At 53.6% G+C, this 16,222-nt stretch overlaps 1 protein-coding gene across 4 annotated transcripts in view; it reads right to left on the reverse strand.

Annotated features, from left to right (window-relative positions):
* Positions 1-297: 297 nt before the first annotated feature.
* spag8 (sperm associated antigen 8) overlaps positions 298-16,222 on the reverse strand; it is a 76,545-nt gene continuing 60,620 nt past the window's right edge. For 2 of the 4 annotated variants that reach the window (XM_072497163.1, XM_072497161.1), the window contains one exon: positions 3,057-3,485. In XM_072497163.1, coding sequence (XP_072353264.1) covers positions 3,399-3,485 — 87 coding nt within the window. In that variant the 3' untranslated portion in view covers positions 3,057-3,398. Of the gene's footprint in view, positions 2,966-3,056; positions 3,486-16,222 lie in introns of those variants that run through there. The other 2 variants (XM_072497162.1, XM_072497160.1) reach the window with 2 other exon arrangements.

Here is a 16,222-nt window from a genome sequence, read left to right on the forward strand (position 1 = left end):
TAATTACTGTAATGCATCCTTGCAAACTAAAATCACAGAAATACTGAATACGCTTAGTTGTTTTGTCAGTCATTACATTTTTCACTGCTTAAATTAAGTTCAAAAATGATTTTGCCTCAAAGGATATATTGCAACTTGTGCCACAGATTTGGGCTGGCTGACTGATGTATTCTAAGGACAAGACTTCTCTTCCTTCCCTTCACTCAGGAAATAATCAAATAATACAATAACACAGCTATTTGTTTAAATATTTGGAGAGATGGAATAATTCAACTGGTCAGCTGCCATTAAAACGGCAAAATATTTTGCAGTCTGCAAGACGTCAATTTTATTTCCTTTGTATACAAGAAACATTTAAAAAATCTCAAAAATATTTTTGTAAATTATTTACAACATTTATTATATAAGCAAACACAATACATATTGAAATAATCAATAAAATGATTAAAAGAAAACTTTACATCTAAAAATAAATCTGTAAAACTTCATTTGCATGTGGCTGAACAACTTACAGTTCAATGTAGACTGTTAAATACAAAATGGTTGAAAGGCAATTATCTCCCTGGGTGCTTGGCAGTTCAATTATTTGTATGACTCACAGAGAGAACCAAACTTGTTTCTTTCTGTCAAATTTGCTTAAATGCATGTCCTGAGAAGTTATTTCAGTTCTACTGCTATGCACATCTGGAATTCTGCTGATAGCTGCAAATAAGACTAGTGAATGTTTACTGTAGCTATAAGTCAATTAAAAAGAACAACAATTTGGAACAATGGGTAACAATAATATTTGAACTGTTGATGCGTAAGAGGCACAGCAACATAATGGTAATGTCAGTGGCCTAGTTTGCTGGATGCTCAGAGTTCAAATGGTTACAGATTGAGAAACTACATTTGTTAAATCTGGCAATTTGTCAACTGACATCAGGGATTAAGTGACTATGAAAGCTACAAGATTGTTGGAATAAACCCAACAAGCTCAATGTTTTAAAATTCTGAAAGCGATACGGCAGTCAAACAGAAAATACTTCCACTTGTGGGGAGACCAAAGCAAAGGGCCATAAAAATAAGCTAGTTATCAAAAATCCAATATAATATTTAAGAGGAAATTCTTCATTTAGACAGTGGTGGGAATGTAGAACTTGTTACCATAAGTAGTTGAGGCAACTAGCATTGATGCATTTAACAGAAAGTGAAAAAAACACGTGCGGGAGAAAGGAACAGAGCGTTATGTACTGATAGATGAAATGAGGTGGTTGAAGGTTTATGTTAAACTGACTGGCCTGTGTTGTGTTGGGTGCTCTGGGTCCGTGGAACACATACAGGCCACCAACACTTAAAATAGTACAACACTTATTTTATTAAGTTAGAAACTGTTGAACATACTTTCACTGTGGGTTAACACGATGTTAGATTAAACTAAAGACCTATGCCTGTCCTAACCAGTCTATGCACTCAGCACATGGTGAAGATCTGTGCTGTAAGCTGTGAGCTCTGTCCTTCTGAGAAGCTGCATCCCGAATGAACGGGAACTCTGATGCCCTCTGTCTATATAGTGCGTGTGCTCTAACTGGTGATTGGCTGCGGTGTTGTGTGTGTTGATTAGTCTTGCTGTGTGTCCATCAGTGTGTGTGTCTCTGCACCATGATATACTGGTATATATTATGGCAGCCTGTTTCTGTGCTACAAATCCTATGCAATCTCATTCAGGAAAGGAGCCTACCTGGCACATTTCTAAAGTCTGACCTACATGTATGGCACTTCAGTCTATTTCTATTCTAATGTCCCCAGCTAAACTAAGGATGGACAATAAATGCTATCTTGCCAGTGTCACCCCTAATAGAAAATGAAGAGTGAGTACTACCTAGGTAAATTTTCCAGTCCCCCCCCCCACCCCACCATCACCACGCCATGGGAATTGTTGCGGTAGGGATGGACAATTTGACGGACCGTCGAAAAGTCCGTTGACCTCAGGGATGGAAATTTCCAGTTGCTGTTTCCCACTGAAGTAATTCTGTAGAAAATAGTTCTGTTGTGCAAAATCATACTATCATTCGGCACATGCAAACAAAATTAAATTTGTTTAACAATAGTGCATTATTGGTGATTTGAAATTCAAAATCAACCTGCAACAGTCCTTGTTGTAAATGGAGTTATGCCGAGTTGTGCCGAGGGCAGAGCTCATAGAATTTACAGTGCAGACGGAGGCCATTCAGCCCATCTAGTCAACACCGACCCTTGAAAAGAGCACCCTACTTAAGCCCATGCCTCCACCCTATCCCCGTAACACAGTAACACCACTTAACCTTTGGACACTAAGGGGCAATTTAACGTAGCCAATCCACCTAACCTGCACATCTTTGGACTGTGCGCGAGGAAACTGGAGCACCCGGAGGAAACCCACACAGAAACGGGGAGGAAGTACAAACACCACACAGTCACTCGAGGAGGGAATTGAACCCGGGTACCTGGAGCTGTGAGGCAGCAGTGCTAACCATTGTGCTACTGTGCCATCGTCATGTATATAATGAGATGCAGACAGGCAGTGATTGACACATAGGATGACCAGTAAGCATACAACACAGCACAGCCAATAACCAGACAGGACACTACCACTATAAAGCTCTGAAAAATGGCATTCAGTTGTGGGATGCAAAGCTACAGTGGCAGAGTCACCCATGGAGAAGAGTGCTTTGTTTTCATGAAAGACACAAACATAATATTAGAAATCATTGAAGTAGAGGTTAAAGGTTCACTATGCCACATATATATACTGGTGGTGCATAGCCTGCAATTTGGTATTCATACGGAGGTCTTGTAACTCTGTAGGTAGCACCACGCCTCTGAGTCAGAAGTTCCTGGTTCAAATCCTGCTCCAGATTTTGTTGGCCACACAAGTGTTCTCTACGTGGTTCAAACTGGGGGATAACCAGCCTATTAAATCTTCCAACAGTTCTCCACTATTCCCCTAAGGAGGAGAAAAGTGTGTGTGAAGGTATGAAACAAACAAGTATCCATAAAAATTAATCATCAGAAAATCAAGGACTAGTCACATTGCATTTTCTGTACGTTAATTTTAATATAGAAAATTGAAGACAGCAATGTATACTGTATGAATGCAGCAGGTACATTGGGACTTTTACTCCATAATGTCTGCCAACTAGCCAGGTGGGAATCAAGTTCTAGTACACACTGTTCATTTCTTCAGCAGTACCACTAGACACATAGAAAAATATTATTCATAATCTTTTAACAGATTTTTATTTGTTTCAGAATGTTCCAGGTAAAAGTGGTAAGGGGAAGAAAATAAGTAGCAATATTTCTAGTATATATATGTTTAATCGAATTACTGTAAATGATTCAGTTCATGAGAGCCAGGCTATTTTCCAGGCTGTAGGTTATTAGCTGTCGAATGTTTCCATTATTGGTTTAGAAAATGATGTATTCTTTCTAAATGGAGTATTCCCAGTCTTTATTGGAGTGACGCCCTGTTTTGAAAGAGAGGGAAAACAATTTGTGGGTTAATTTTAGAACAAATATTTTCAACAACAAATGTTCCCTTTTGGTGATGCCAGTAAATACGCAGCTGTGGACACCATCATTAGCAAAGGCTGATTAATCATCAAAACTTCTAGAGGTTTTAAGGATCTGGGGCTGGATTCTGCACACCCCACGCCAAACCCGTGTTCGGCGATGGGGTGGAGAATCCAGTTTCCCGCATGAAATCGGGACCAGCGCCGGTTCAGCGATTCCCCACCCCCCCGGAAAGCGGGAAGTATGCCACACCGATTATCCGCCACCAGAGGCCATTGCCTGATGCCCGCCCCGCTATTCTCCGCCCCCTACCAGCCAAATTCCCGACGGCGTGGACCACTCATGGTCCTGCTGTTCGGGATACTCACGAGGTGGCTGCAGACTCAGTCCGCAGTCGGGCCGATCGGAGAGCAGGGGAGCCCTCATTCGGGACTGGGGTATTTTTGAGTGGGACGTCTGGGTCAGGTGCGCGGCCGATCGGGGGCACTATTTCCACGGTCCAGGTCTGCGGTCTGAGTCCGCCATGGAGCATGCCACGGCCGCTAGAGCCCACCGCCATGCTGCAGCCTCTGACCCGGAAGTGCGTGGGGCCATATCAGCAGCTGGAGCTGTGAGCTCCATGACAGCTGCCTGCTAGCCCCCTCCAAGGCTGTGAATTTGTGCCTTTTTCACGACGCGTTGGGACATAGTCCCTGAAACGGAGAATCCAGCCCCTGCTATATTTACTAATTGTCTTACACTAAGGGTGAGATTTTCCAGCCCTGTCCACTGCCAGAATCATCCGATCCCACCATTAGTTGATGGACATTTGGCGGGGTACCAAATATTCTGTGGCGGGGTTCTATCACGGCAGGGACAGAAAATCCTAGCATTAGTGATATCGGTTTATTTTGTTAGGGATACCCATTCTAATCCGTCTGACAACGTTTTGCATGTTGTTTGTGCTGATCACTACGAAAGCCACGGGGGATCGTTGTTAGATTTTCCGGTGAGTTTCATGGAATATGAGTTCCCCTTTTGAGCGGGTGGAGGCTCGGCAAATAGGAACTATTTGGCGGGAATTTAAAACGCACAGCCCAGACCCGGACCAGCATTCCCGAAGATGCCCAGGTAGGGACGCAAGCATTGTACATCGCGGCTGTGGATCTTCTTTGTTGTCCAAATAAACTAGAGTTTATATGATGCCTGGCATTGGCGGAGTTATTACATTGGCGATGAGGAGCAAAACCGAGATTCCTGAGCAGTCTTCAGAGTGAAACAAACAGCTCTCCGGTAAATAACGCAAAATTCTTTTTTTCAGTAAACGCCAGCTGCATGGTATTAATGGAGAAGACTGGGCCCAATATGCAGAGCACAGGTGTCATGTGAGAGTATCTTTAAGAAATGGGTGTTTATAAAAACATCTGTAGTGGATGTACCTTTAAGAAATGGGTGCTTATCATTGATGTCAGAGTGTGGGTGGAGCTGGGCTGTCTGTCTGCTTTTACTTTCACTTTAGGCTGTTTGCTACAGGGTGTGGTTAGTTTCGTTTTAGATTTGGAAAAGCTGCAATCACAGCAAGATGTGTATGAATCTCTGCAAGTTTATAAATGTTCATTTGGTGATTTCAAAGTGGTAACTGTTCTCAGTAGTGAAGTTAAACCTGATATCTTTCTGTAAAGAGGTTTTTTTTGTCTTATGGATGTTGCAAGGAAAGATTAAGAGTTACTTAGAGAGTACAGTATTCTTTGGGGGATTTATTGGTGTTGGATAGTTGTTAAGATGTTTACTGTGGGTTTTATAAAGTGTTAACTGGTTTCATAAATAAACAGTGTTTTAATTTAAAAGTACTGTAGATTTCTGTTGCATCACACCTGCAGAGTAGGACCACAATCTATTCAAAGTTGTGGGTCACGTAAACTCCATGATACACTTTGGGGCTCTCTAAACCCTGGCTCATAACACGGGCATTATTTCTTTCAGGCTAATAACATTGTGGGAGCCGAGGAGCAGAAAATAACCTTCCTGGCAGCTTTCGGGCCCCACTGTACATAGAATCATAGAATTTACAATGCAGAAGGAGGCCATTCGGCCCATTGGGTCTTCACTGACCCTTGTAAGGAGCACCCTACCCAAGCCCACACCTCCACTCCATCCCCATAACCCAGTAACCCCAACTAACTTATTTGGCCACTAAGGGGCACTGCATGGCCGATCCACCTAACCTGCACACCTTTGGACTGTGGGAGGAAACTGGAGCACCCGGAGGAAAACCATGCAGATACGGGGAGAGTGTGCAGACTCCGCATAGACAGTGACACAAGACGGGAATCGAACCTGGGACCCTGGAACAGTGAAGCAACAGTGCTAACCACTGTGCTACCGTGCCATCCATTCAGCATAATAAAAAGCCAAACCACCCAGAGGCCCCTGACTCAAAAGCTTTTGACAAGCTCGTACACCTAGTGTGAAACCACTGTGACCCAAAGCCATCAATCCTTCTCCAAAGAGGCCATTTTAATATGGCCAGGAAGACACTGGGGGAACCTTTCACTGAATTCCTCAATAGATTGTGAAAACTGGCGGAATACTACAAATTTGGCCCATCCCTGATTGAGATGCTACATGCTAGATTGGTGTGGAATAAATACTGAAGGTACTGGTGGAGTCTAATCTAGACCTGAATAAAAGCCATTGAGATAGGCTTGCCCCTGGAGAATATGGAGAAACGGACTGAAGAACTACAAGGAACACCTGACAATGGCATCCTCAGGTTGGCAGAGGAGCCTCGCACAGGAAAGTCCATAGTTCAGATGATGGTGCCTATGGGAGCCACCCATTGCCTATTCAAAACTCCACATGGCCTCACTGGCAGTCGAGGAAATCATGTAATAACTCCAAGTATACCAGAGAAACCACTCCGGAGGAATACAAGTGCCGGCTAATTGACTACTGTCGAAAACAATGCTGCCAGACTCAGCAATACACGTATTACCCAGGCAAGAAGCCAAGGCCAGCACTGTTAGAGAAAGTAGAAATTGAGCTTGGGCTTCTGGAGGGATAGGGATAATTAAGCCCATACAAATTGTGGAGTGAGCCGCACCCGTTGTTCCTATCTTTAAACCCGGTAAATCAGTCCGCCTCTGTGGGGATTATCAACTTGCAGTCAGCCGTGTCTCAAAATTGGACAGGTACCTATACCATGAATAGAGGACTTATACTCCAAACTCACAGCCGGCCAGACTTTCACAAAACCAGACATGAGCCACATCTACCTCCAGCTCGAACTAGACAAAATCTCCCATAAATACATCACAGTTACCATCCATAAAGGTCCACATGAGTATACTCACCTGCCCTGCGGGGTCTTGTGGCATACGCCATATTTCAGAGCGTCATGAAGAATATGCTCAGGGGTACTCAAGGCGGCAGTGTACCTGGGTGATGTTCTGATTACAGGGACTACAGAGCAGGAGCACCTAGCAAACCTAAATGAGGTCCAGCAGCAATTTTCAAAAGCAAAGGTAGATCTTAAAAGAGAATAGTATGTTTTCCAGGTGAGTGACATAACCTACTGAGGCTATCTGGTTGACAAAAAAAGGCCTACACCCAAGGAAGACAAAGTTAAAGCCATTAGGGAAGTACCTGTCCCACAAAATGCCAAAGAATTGAAATCTTTGCACAGATGTATCTATCTTCATGATGGGAGAGCCCAGCACATCAGTGCAAAGGACAAAGCTGAAGCATTTGCAACCATTTTTAGCCAGAAAGGCTGAGTGGATGATCCATTTTGGGTTCTTCTTGAAGTCCCCAGCATCACAGATGCCAAACTTCAGCCAATACAATTCACTCCATGTGATATCAAGAAATGACTGAAGGTACTGTATACTGCAAAGGCTATGGGCCCTAACAATATTTCATCAATAATAGACTTGTGCTCCAAAACTAGTCGTAGCCTTAACCAAGCTGCTCCCCCGTACAGCTACAACACTGACATTTACCCGGCAATGTGGAAAATTGCAAAGTTCGGTGCACAAAAAGCAGGACAAACCCAAACTGGCCAATTAGCACTCAATCAGGCTACTCACAATCATCAGTAAAGTAATGGAAGGGGCATCAACTGTGCTATCAAGTGACATTTACTCAGCAATAACTTCTCACTGACATTCAGTTTGGGTTCCGCCAATGCTAATCAGCTCCTGACCTCATTACAGCCTAGATCCAAAACGGACAAAAGCTCTGAGCTCAAGACATACGGCGGGATTCTCCGCGAACCGGTGGGGCGGGCCACTCCGGCACCGAGGAGTGGCGTGAACCACTCCGACGTTTGGCCACCCCGAAAGTGCGGAATCCTCTGCACCTTCAGGGGCTAGTCCGGCGCCGGAGTGTTTGGCGCCGCACTAGCCGGCGGGGAAGGGCTTGGTGTCATGCCGAACGGCCTCCGCCGGCCGGCGTGAGTTGACGCATGCGCGAGAGCGCCAGCGTGTGCTGGCGTCATCCCAGCGCATGCGCAGGGGGTTCTTCTCTGCACTGGCCATGGCGGAGGTTGACAGCGGCCAGTGCGGAGGGAAAGAGTGCCCCCACAGCACAGGCCCGCCCGTGGATCGGTGGGCCCTGACCGCGAGCCAGGCAACCGTGGAGACACCCCCCCCCGGGTCCAGATCCCCCCCTCGTCCCCCCCGAGGACACTGCAGGCCGCCCGTGGAGCCAGATCCCACCAGTAAGGACCTGTTGTGATTTACGCCGGCGTGACCCGCCGAAAATGGGCGGCCACTCGGCCCATCGCGGGCCGGAGAATCGCCGCGAGGGGGTCACCGCCAGCAGCCGCCGACCCACACTGATTGATTTCCGCCTCGCCAAGATCCCGGCGCCGGAGAATACGCTGCCGGTGGGGGCGGGCCTCACGCCACCCCCGGCGATTCTCTGACTCGGCGGGGGGTGGGAGAATCCCGCCCATGATGTGAGAGCGACTGCCCTTGATACCAAGGCAGCATTTGACTGAATGTAGCATAAAGGAGCCCTAACAAAACTGGACTCAATGGAAATCAGGGAGAGAACTCTCTACTGGTTGGAGTCATACCTGGCACAGAGATGGGTGTATTTGTTTGAGATCAACTATCTCCGTTCCAGGACATCACTGCAGGGATTCCTCATTTGTAGTGCCCTAGTCCCAACCAGTTTCTGTTGTTTCATCAGAAATGGGCATGTTTGCTGACAATTACACAATGTTCTGCACAAATGGGCAGCAAGGCAGCATAGAGATTAGCACAGTTGCTTCACAGCTCCAGGGTCCCAGGTTTGATTCCTGGTTTGGGTCACTCTCTGTGCGGAGTCTGCACGTTCTCCCCGTGTCTGCATGGGTTTGCTCCGGGTGCTCCGGTTTCCTTCCACAGTCCAAAGATGTGCAGGTTAGGTGGAATGGCCATGATAAATTGCCCTTAGTGTCCAAAAACATTAGGTGGGGTTGCTGGGTTATGGGGATAGGGTGGAGGCGTGGGCTTCAGTAGGGTGCTCTTTCCAAGGGCCGGTGCAGACTCGATGGGCTGAATGGCCTCCTTCTGCACTGTAAATTCTATGATTCTATACCATTTGCAACTACTCAGATACTGAGGCTGTTCATGTCCATATTCAGCAGCACCTGAACAATATTTAGGCATAGCTGGAGAGACAGCAAGGAACATTTGTGTCACAGAAGTACCAGGCAATGACCATCTCAAAGAAGGGAGAATTCAGAGATCACCCCTTGACATTCAATGGAACTACCATTGCTGAATTCCCTCTATCAACATCTTTGGGGTTACTATTTACCAGAAACTGAACTAGCCTCGCCATATAAATGCTGTGACTACTAGAGCAGGTCAGAGGCTGGGTATCCTGCGACAAGTAACTCACCGCCAGACTCTCCAAAGCCTACCCACCATCTGCAGGGCACAGGTCAGGAGCGAAATTCTCCGTTATCGGCGCAAAGTCCGCCGATCGGCGCAAAAAACGGCGCAAATCTGACTTGCGTCACGCCGGAAAAATGGTTCAAAAGTCTCCAGCCCGAAATGGGCTAGCAGCGACGTGGCGGTTTCCGGGCTTGCGCACGTGGTTCATGCTGTGCAGCGTCATACACGCCGCACGGCGTGACGGCTCATAAGGCCGCGCTGCTCCCCCCCACCCGACCGGAACACCCGACAGGAACACCCAACTGGATGGCTGGCCGCCGCTCAGCCCCGAGGTTCCAGTCACGGGATGTGGAGGCGCTCCTGGACGCAGTGGAGCAGAGGAGGGACGCCCTGTACCCCGGGCACGGCCGCAGAGTTGCCCCACGCCACAGCCGGCATCTGTGGAGGGAGGTGGCAGAGGACGTCACCGCTGCAGTCCTGACACCACGGACAGGCACCCAGTTCCACAAGAAGGTGAACGACCTCGTCAGAGCAGGCAGGGTGTGCCTCCCCATATCCCCCCTCCCCCATATCCCCCCTCCCCCATATCCCCCCTCCCCCATAAGCCCCCTCCCCATATCCCGCACTCCCCATATCCCCCCAACCCCTATCCCCCTCCTCCATATCTCCCCTCCCCATATCCACCCTCCCCATACCCCCCTCCCCCATATCCCCCCTCCCCATATCCCCCCTGCCCCATATCTCCCCTGCCCCATATCCCCCCTCCCCCATAATCCCCCTCCACCATATCCCCCCTCCGCCATATCCCCCCTCCGCCATATCCCCCCTCCGCCATATACCCCCCTCCCCCATATCCCCCCTCCCCATATCCCCCCTCCCCCATATCCCCCCTCCCTCATATCCCCCATATCCCCAAGTGAATCCTGCCCTAACTTTAACCTCTGCAATGCACGCGCAACCGATGGCGTGCATTCATATACCTGCCTAACACTGTTGCCTTTTACCCCTGCCACCACCCCCACCCACCCCCCCGCCACAGAAGAAGCGCGCACACAACAATAGGGAGCATGTGAGGACTGGAGGAGGCCCCGCTGATGAGAGGCCACTGACCGAACACGAGGGAAGGGCCCTGGAACTGGCTGGCGGACCTGACGACCGGGAGGTTGCTGATGCAGAGGTCGGGGGCATACTAGCAAGTGAGCCACCGACAGCCCGTCCCCATATCCCCCCTCCCCCAAATCCTTCCTCCCCCATATCACCTGATCACTGCCTGCGTGTCTAACCATGCATGCTTCATTGTGTATCGCAGGAGCAAACGTCGAGGCACCCATCCCCGCAGATGCAGACCGCCTGCAGGATGCCCCTCGGAGGCCACCGGAGATGGAGAGACCCGGACCCTCCGGCATGCGACGCCCGCAGGATGCCCCTCGCACACCATGGGAGATGGAGAGACCTGGAGCAACAGGGAGACGACACCCCCGTCACGTGCGGGAGCGACGATGCAGGCGTGTGCCACTCAGCGACGAGGGGGGCAGCCACAGCCCCCTGTCACATCCAAGCCAGGACACCACTACCCAGGACACCACTACACAGGACACCATTACCCAGATCACCATTACCCAGGACACCACTACCCAGGACACCACTACCCAGGACACCCCTACCCAGGACAGCACTGCCCAGGACACCCCTACCCGGGACAGCACTACCCAGGAAGACGTAATACCGGACAGTGACTCAGAGTGGATGGGTGGAGACGAACCCCCACCCCAAAGTGCCATGGACTCAGAGTGGGACGAAGAGCACAACACAACGCCACTGCTGTCACCAACACCCTCCACCATCGCAGAAACACTCACCTCGGTTGGGCACTTTAGTGATGAGGCGTCTGGTACACTCACTGGTGCGCACAACACAGCCGTCCCGGTACAGCAGGTGGAGGTAGCAGCAGCAGAGGGGCCGGGCGGTCGGAGGGCAGCCCATCCCAAGCGAACATCTGCCGCCCAGATGGATCCCGGGTTCCTGGAGTTACCACACCCACACATAGATCCGATGCAACCACCGACCCGGAGACGAGTGAAGAGGGTGACGGGCGGCTTGCGGCGGCTGCAGTCGCAGGTGGAGGAGTCCACCCGCATCCAGGAGCTGGGAGTGGTGCCGGACATGCGTGCCACCCAGGCCGACACCGCACGGGTGGAGTCCGCGGTGGAGGCAATGGGTGCGACGGTGTCAGACATGGGGAACGGTTTGCGAGGCCTGGGGCTTTCCGTGCAGGCGGCGTCTGTGGCCCAGGACATGGCTGCCCTCTCACAGGAGGCCATGAGTTAGTGCCAGCGCCAGATGGCAGAGGCACTCAACACCATAGCCCAGTCTCAGCAGGCCATAGCCCAGTCTCAGCAGGCCATGGCCCAGTCTCAGCAGGCCATTGCCCAGTCTCAGCAGGTCATGGCCCAGTCTCTGCAGGCCATCGCTGAGGGCATCGGCGCCAGTGGCCATGTGCGAGCCGGCGTCGCACTGTCACAGACAGGGTTTGCCAACCCCCTGGGCTCCATGGATGCAAACCTGCAGACCCCTGTCGATACCAGCACGGGCCTCCAGGACTGGCAGCGCCAGGTGCCGGGGGGGCGTCGGATGGCCAGTCCGTTCGCATCCCCCACCCATGTAGAGGCCTGGGGGCCATCGGGCACCCCGAGGGAGGAGGAGGTGGTGTGGTCCGTCCCGGGTCCCCCTGTAGGGGAGGACCGGGAACACCGCAACACCTCGGACTCCCCCCCTTCCATCCCAGGTGCAACGGGTGGGCAACGGGCAGGACAGGCTGGCAGCTCGCCATCCCAGTCGCCCGGGCCGCAGCCTGGCCCATCTAGGCCAGGACGCCCCAGGAAACGGCCGCCAAAGGGATCCAGTGTCAGAGGGCAGGAATCACAGGAGTCCACCTCCAGTTCTGCTGTACCGTCTGGGGAACCACGTAGACGTAGTCAAAGGGCCCGTAAGGCCAAACAATTAGACACTGAGTAAGTTGGCACGGGTGCAGGGCACAGATGAGTTTTAGGGGCTAGGGCACGTGCATGAACTCGTTTGGTTATTAAAGTCAATGTTACACCTACAGAAGCTGCCTTTGTGCTCTGTCCAAAGCGTGCGGGGGTGTCATGTACGTCGAGGGCAAGTGTGTGTGTGAGGGGTGGTCTTACCTCAGCCCCAGGTGAGTCTGCCCCCTTCCCCCTGGGCCGCCATCAACATCCCCCCGGGCAGAGGACGGGACCGTGCGCTGCAGTGTCACAGCCGTATGCAGGGATGGTCCGGGTGGATTGTGGTACTGTGGCCATGGGTCAGACATAGTCCAACGATGTGGAGCCAGGAGCTCATCGCAGGGTGGGTTGTCATCATCCTCCATGGCCTGCAATAGACACGCGTTCACCCGCAACTGTGAGAGCCCGGCTGTTGTGCCGCAGGTGGATCGGCAATGGGGGGGGGGGTGCATGCGGGTGGGGTGGGTGGGGTTGGGAGGGAGGTGAGGGTGCTGGGTGGGTGGATGGGTGGGGGGTGTGGGTGGTCGGCTGTTGCCATGGTGTGCGGTCTGTGGCCATACTACCCGATTCCCACGCCCATCTAGTCAGTGATGCGGGTGGCTATCAGTCTGTCCCGTGCCCGCTGGGCCAGCCGGTAACGGTGGACAGCCACCCGCCTGTGTATAGCCCGTCTGCCCTGATCATTGCCCCCATCCACCTCATCTGGGGAGGACTGCGCCTCTTCCTGCTGCTCCTCCACTCCGCCCTCCTCTGCCTGCGGCACATCGCCCCTCTGTTGGACTATGTTGTGCAGGACGCAGCACACCACAATGATGCAGCCGACCCTATCTGACCGATACTGGGGGGCGCCCCCAGAGAGGGGCCTCCGTACAGGCGTCATCAGCCACGATCGCAATGGGTAGCCCCTGTCGCCCAGCAACCAGCCCCTCAGCCGGGGATGGCGTCCCTCGTACATGCCGGGGATGGATGATTCGCGACAACACGTATGAGTCGTGTACACTGCCTGGGTAACGGGCGCAGACTTGCAGGATCATCATGCGGTGGTCGCAGACCACCTGTATGTTCATCGAATAGGTCCCCTTCCTATTGGTGAACACGGGCCTGTTATCTGCAGGTGGCCGCACGGCGACGTGCATCCCATCGATCGCGCCCTGGACCATGGGGAACCCGGCCACGGCAGAGAAGCCCACGGCCCGGGCATCTTGGCTGGCCCGGTCGACAGGGAAGCGGATGTAGCGGTGCGCCATGGCATATAGGGCATCTGTCACTGCCCGGATGCACCGATGTCTGCGATATGCCGGACAGGTCCCCACTCGGTGCCTGGAATGACCCTGTTGCCTAAAAGTTCAGGGCAACCGTAAACTTGACGGACACGGGGAGAGGGTGTCCCCCGCCAGTGCCACGCGGTGACAGGTGTGCCAGCAGGTGGCAGATGTGTGCCACGGTTTCCCGGCTCATCCGGAGTCTCCTCCTGTATTCCCGGTCCGTGAGGTCCTGGGATGACTGCCGGGGCTGGTACACACGGGGCGCAATCGGCTGCCTCCGTTGCCGTGGGGCCGCGACGTCCTCCTCCCCCTCCTCGTCCTGTCGGTCAGGTGTCCCTCCAGCCTGGGCGGCTGCCGCCTGCCCCTCTGCGGCAGGCTGCGCCGCCTCTCTGTCACCCTCCTCCTCCTCATCCAGGGCAACATGGACATTAGCGGCTGCCGCCACGGCGGCCAACATCGCTGGATGATCGGAAAACATGACGGCCTGGTGGGGGGGGGGGGGGGGGATGACGACATGTCATCATTGCCCATATCCCCTCCTTCCCCCCAGCCAGGTGGCATGGACCACATGGGTTCAACTGTTGGAGGCTGGCACCTGGCCAGGTGGACCAACTCACTTGCCGGCACGGACCCCTCCCCGGCACAGACACCCCATCCCCCTCCCTGGCACGGACCCCCTATCCCACTCCCCGGCATGGACCCCCTATCCTCCTCCTCCCAGGCACGGACCCCCCCCCCCCCCCATCGTCCTTCCCGGCACGGACCCCCCCATCCACCTCCCCGGCACGGACCCCCCCCCCCATCCCCCTCCCCGGCACGGACGCCCCCCCCCATTCTCCTTCCCGGCACGGACCCCCCCATCCTCCTCCCTGGCACGGACCCCCCCCACCCATCCCCCTCCCCGGCACGGACCCCCCCCCCATCCTCCTTCCCGGCACGGACCCCCCCATCCTCCTCCCTGGCACGGACCCCCCATCCCCTTCCCCGGCACGGATCCCCATCCCCCTCCCCGGCACGGACCCCCCCCCATCCTCCTCCCCGGCACGGGCCCCCCCCATCCTCCTCCCCGGCACGGACCCCCCCATCCTCCTCCCCGGCATGGACCCCCCATCCCCCTCCCCGGCACAGACCCCCCCCCCCATCCCCCTCCCCGGCACGGACCCCCCCCCAGCCTCCTCCCAGGCACGGACCCCCCCATCCTCCTCCCCGGCACGGACCCCCCATCCCCCTCCCCGGCACGGACCCCAACCTCCTCCCCGGCACGGACCCCGCCCCATCCCCCTCCCCGGCACGGACCCCCCATCCCCCTCTCCGGCACGGACCCCCCGCTGGGGGGTCGGAGAATGACGCCCCCCGTGTGTGATTCAATGGGCGTCATTCTCCACCGGCGGGAGTCTCCGTTCTGCCGGCGCCTGGGGGTTTCCCGACGGCGTGGGGCTGCCCCACAATGGGAAACCCCATTGACCGGCCGGTGTTACGGAGACTCCCGCTGGCCGGTCGGCGCAGAAATATGGCGGGGCGGGTAGGAGAATTTTGCCCAATATTCTCTACTTACATAGATACTGGGTTGGATTCTCCGAGCCTTGGCTAGGGGGCAGAGGTTGGGTCCGACACATTCCCGCGATTCTCCGGGGACCGGAGAATCACCGCCAGTCGCGCACACGCAGTCGATGCGGCATTGGTCGTGTGCCATTGAAAGAGGCCCCTGCGGCGATTCTCTGCCGACAACTCGCCAAGTTTCCGCCGGCGTGATTCACTCATGGGTCCACCCGGCAGGAGCTCGGAGTGGCGACTGTGGACCCAATACGCGGCTGCCCTGATGGGGGACGGGATGATCCATCACCAGGGACGGGTGGGGGTGGGGGTGGGGCGGAGGCCTCCAGGACGGCCAGGCTCCCGATCGGGGGCACCGATCAGCTGGCACACGCGATCTAGGGGGGGCCTATATTGTCGGAGCCGGTCCACTGTGTGGGTCCGCCATGTTGCGCGGCGTCACTTCCCCAGGCCTCCGATCACCTGGGAGACCCCCCCCCGCCCAAGTGCTGTTCCGCCTGGTCCTTGTTTGTGGGGACCAGTGCTGAATGACGCCTGACTGGGCTCTTCTTGGCAAGACCGGTAGGTCCCGGGAATAGGTTCGATCTGGCGTCTGCAGAGTTAAGTGAACTTTTAAACTCACTTAACTCTGCAACTCTGAGTCCTGCCCATTGTAGCAGCATCCAGATCGCTAATAGAAGAGTGAACAGGCTGTGTAGGATAGTGCCATCCTAACTGCTGCCAGCATTCCAAACATTCGACTGCATGCTGTGCTGGCCACATCTGCACATTAAAGGAGCAGAGTTCTTTGTGTTGTAGTACATCTGTGCACATAGATGTGGTGCCTGCAAAGCTACTTGTGTACAGTCAACAACACTCTGCACCATGGGGAAGCCTGCTACTATATACTCTCCTGGCAAAAAGGAGCACCAGTCACCTCCCTTCTCCTTCACTGACGGCAAACTGGGAGATGTGGAAATTTTGCTTGCTGCAGCCTGGA

The sequence above is a fragment of the Scyliorhinus torazame genome, chromosome 3 (assembly GCF_047496885.1).
Source record: "Scyliorhinus torazame isolate Kashiwa2021f chromosome 3, sScyTor2.1, whole genome shotgun sequence".
Taxonomy (NCBI): Eukaryota; Metazoa; Chordata; class Chondrichthyes; order Carcharhiniformes; family Scyliorhinidae; genus Scyliorhinus; species Scyliorhinus torazame.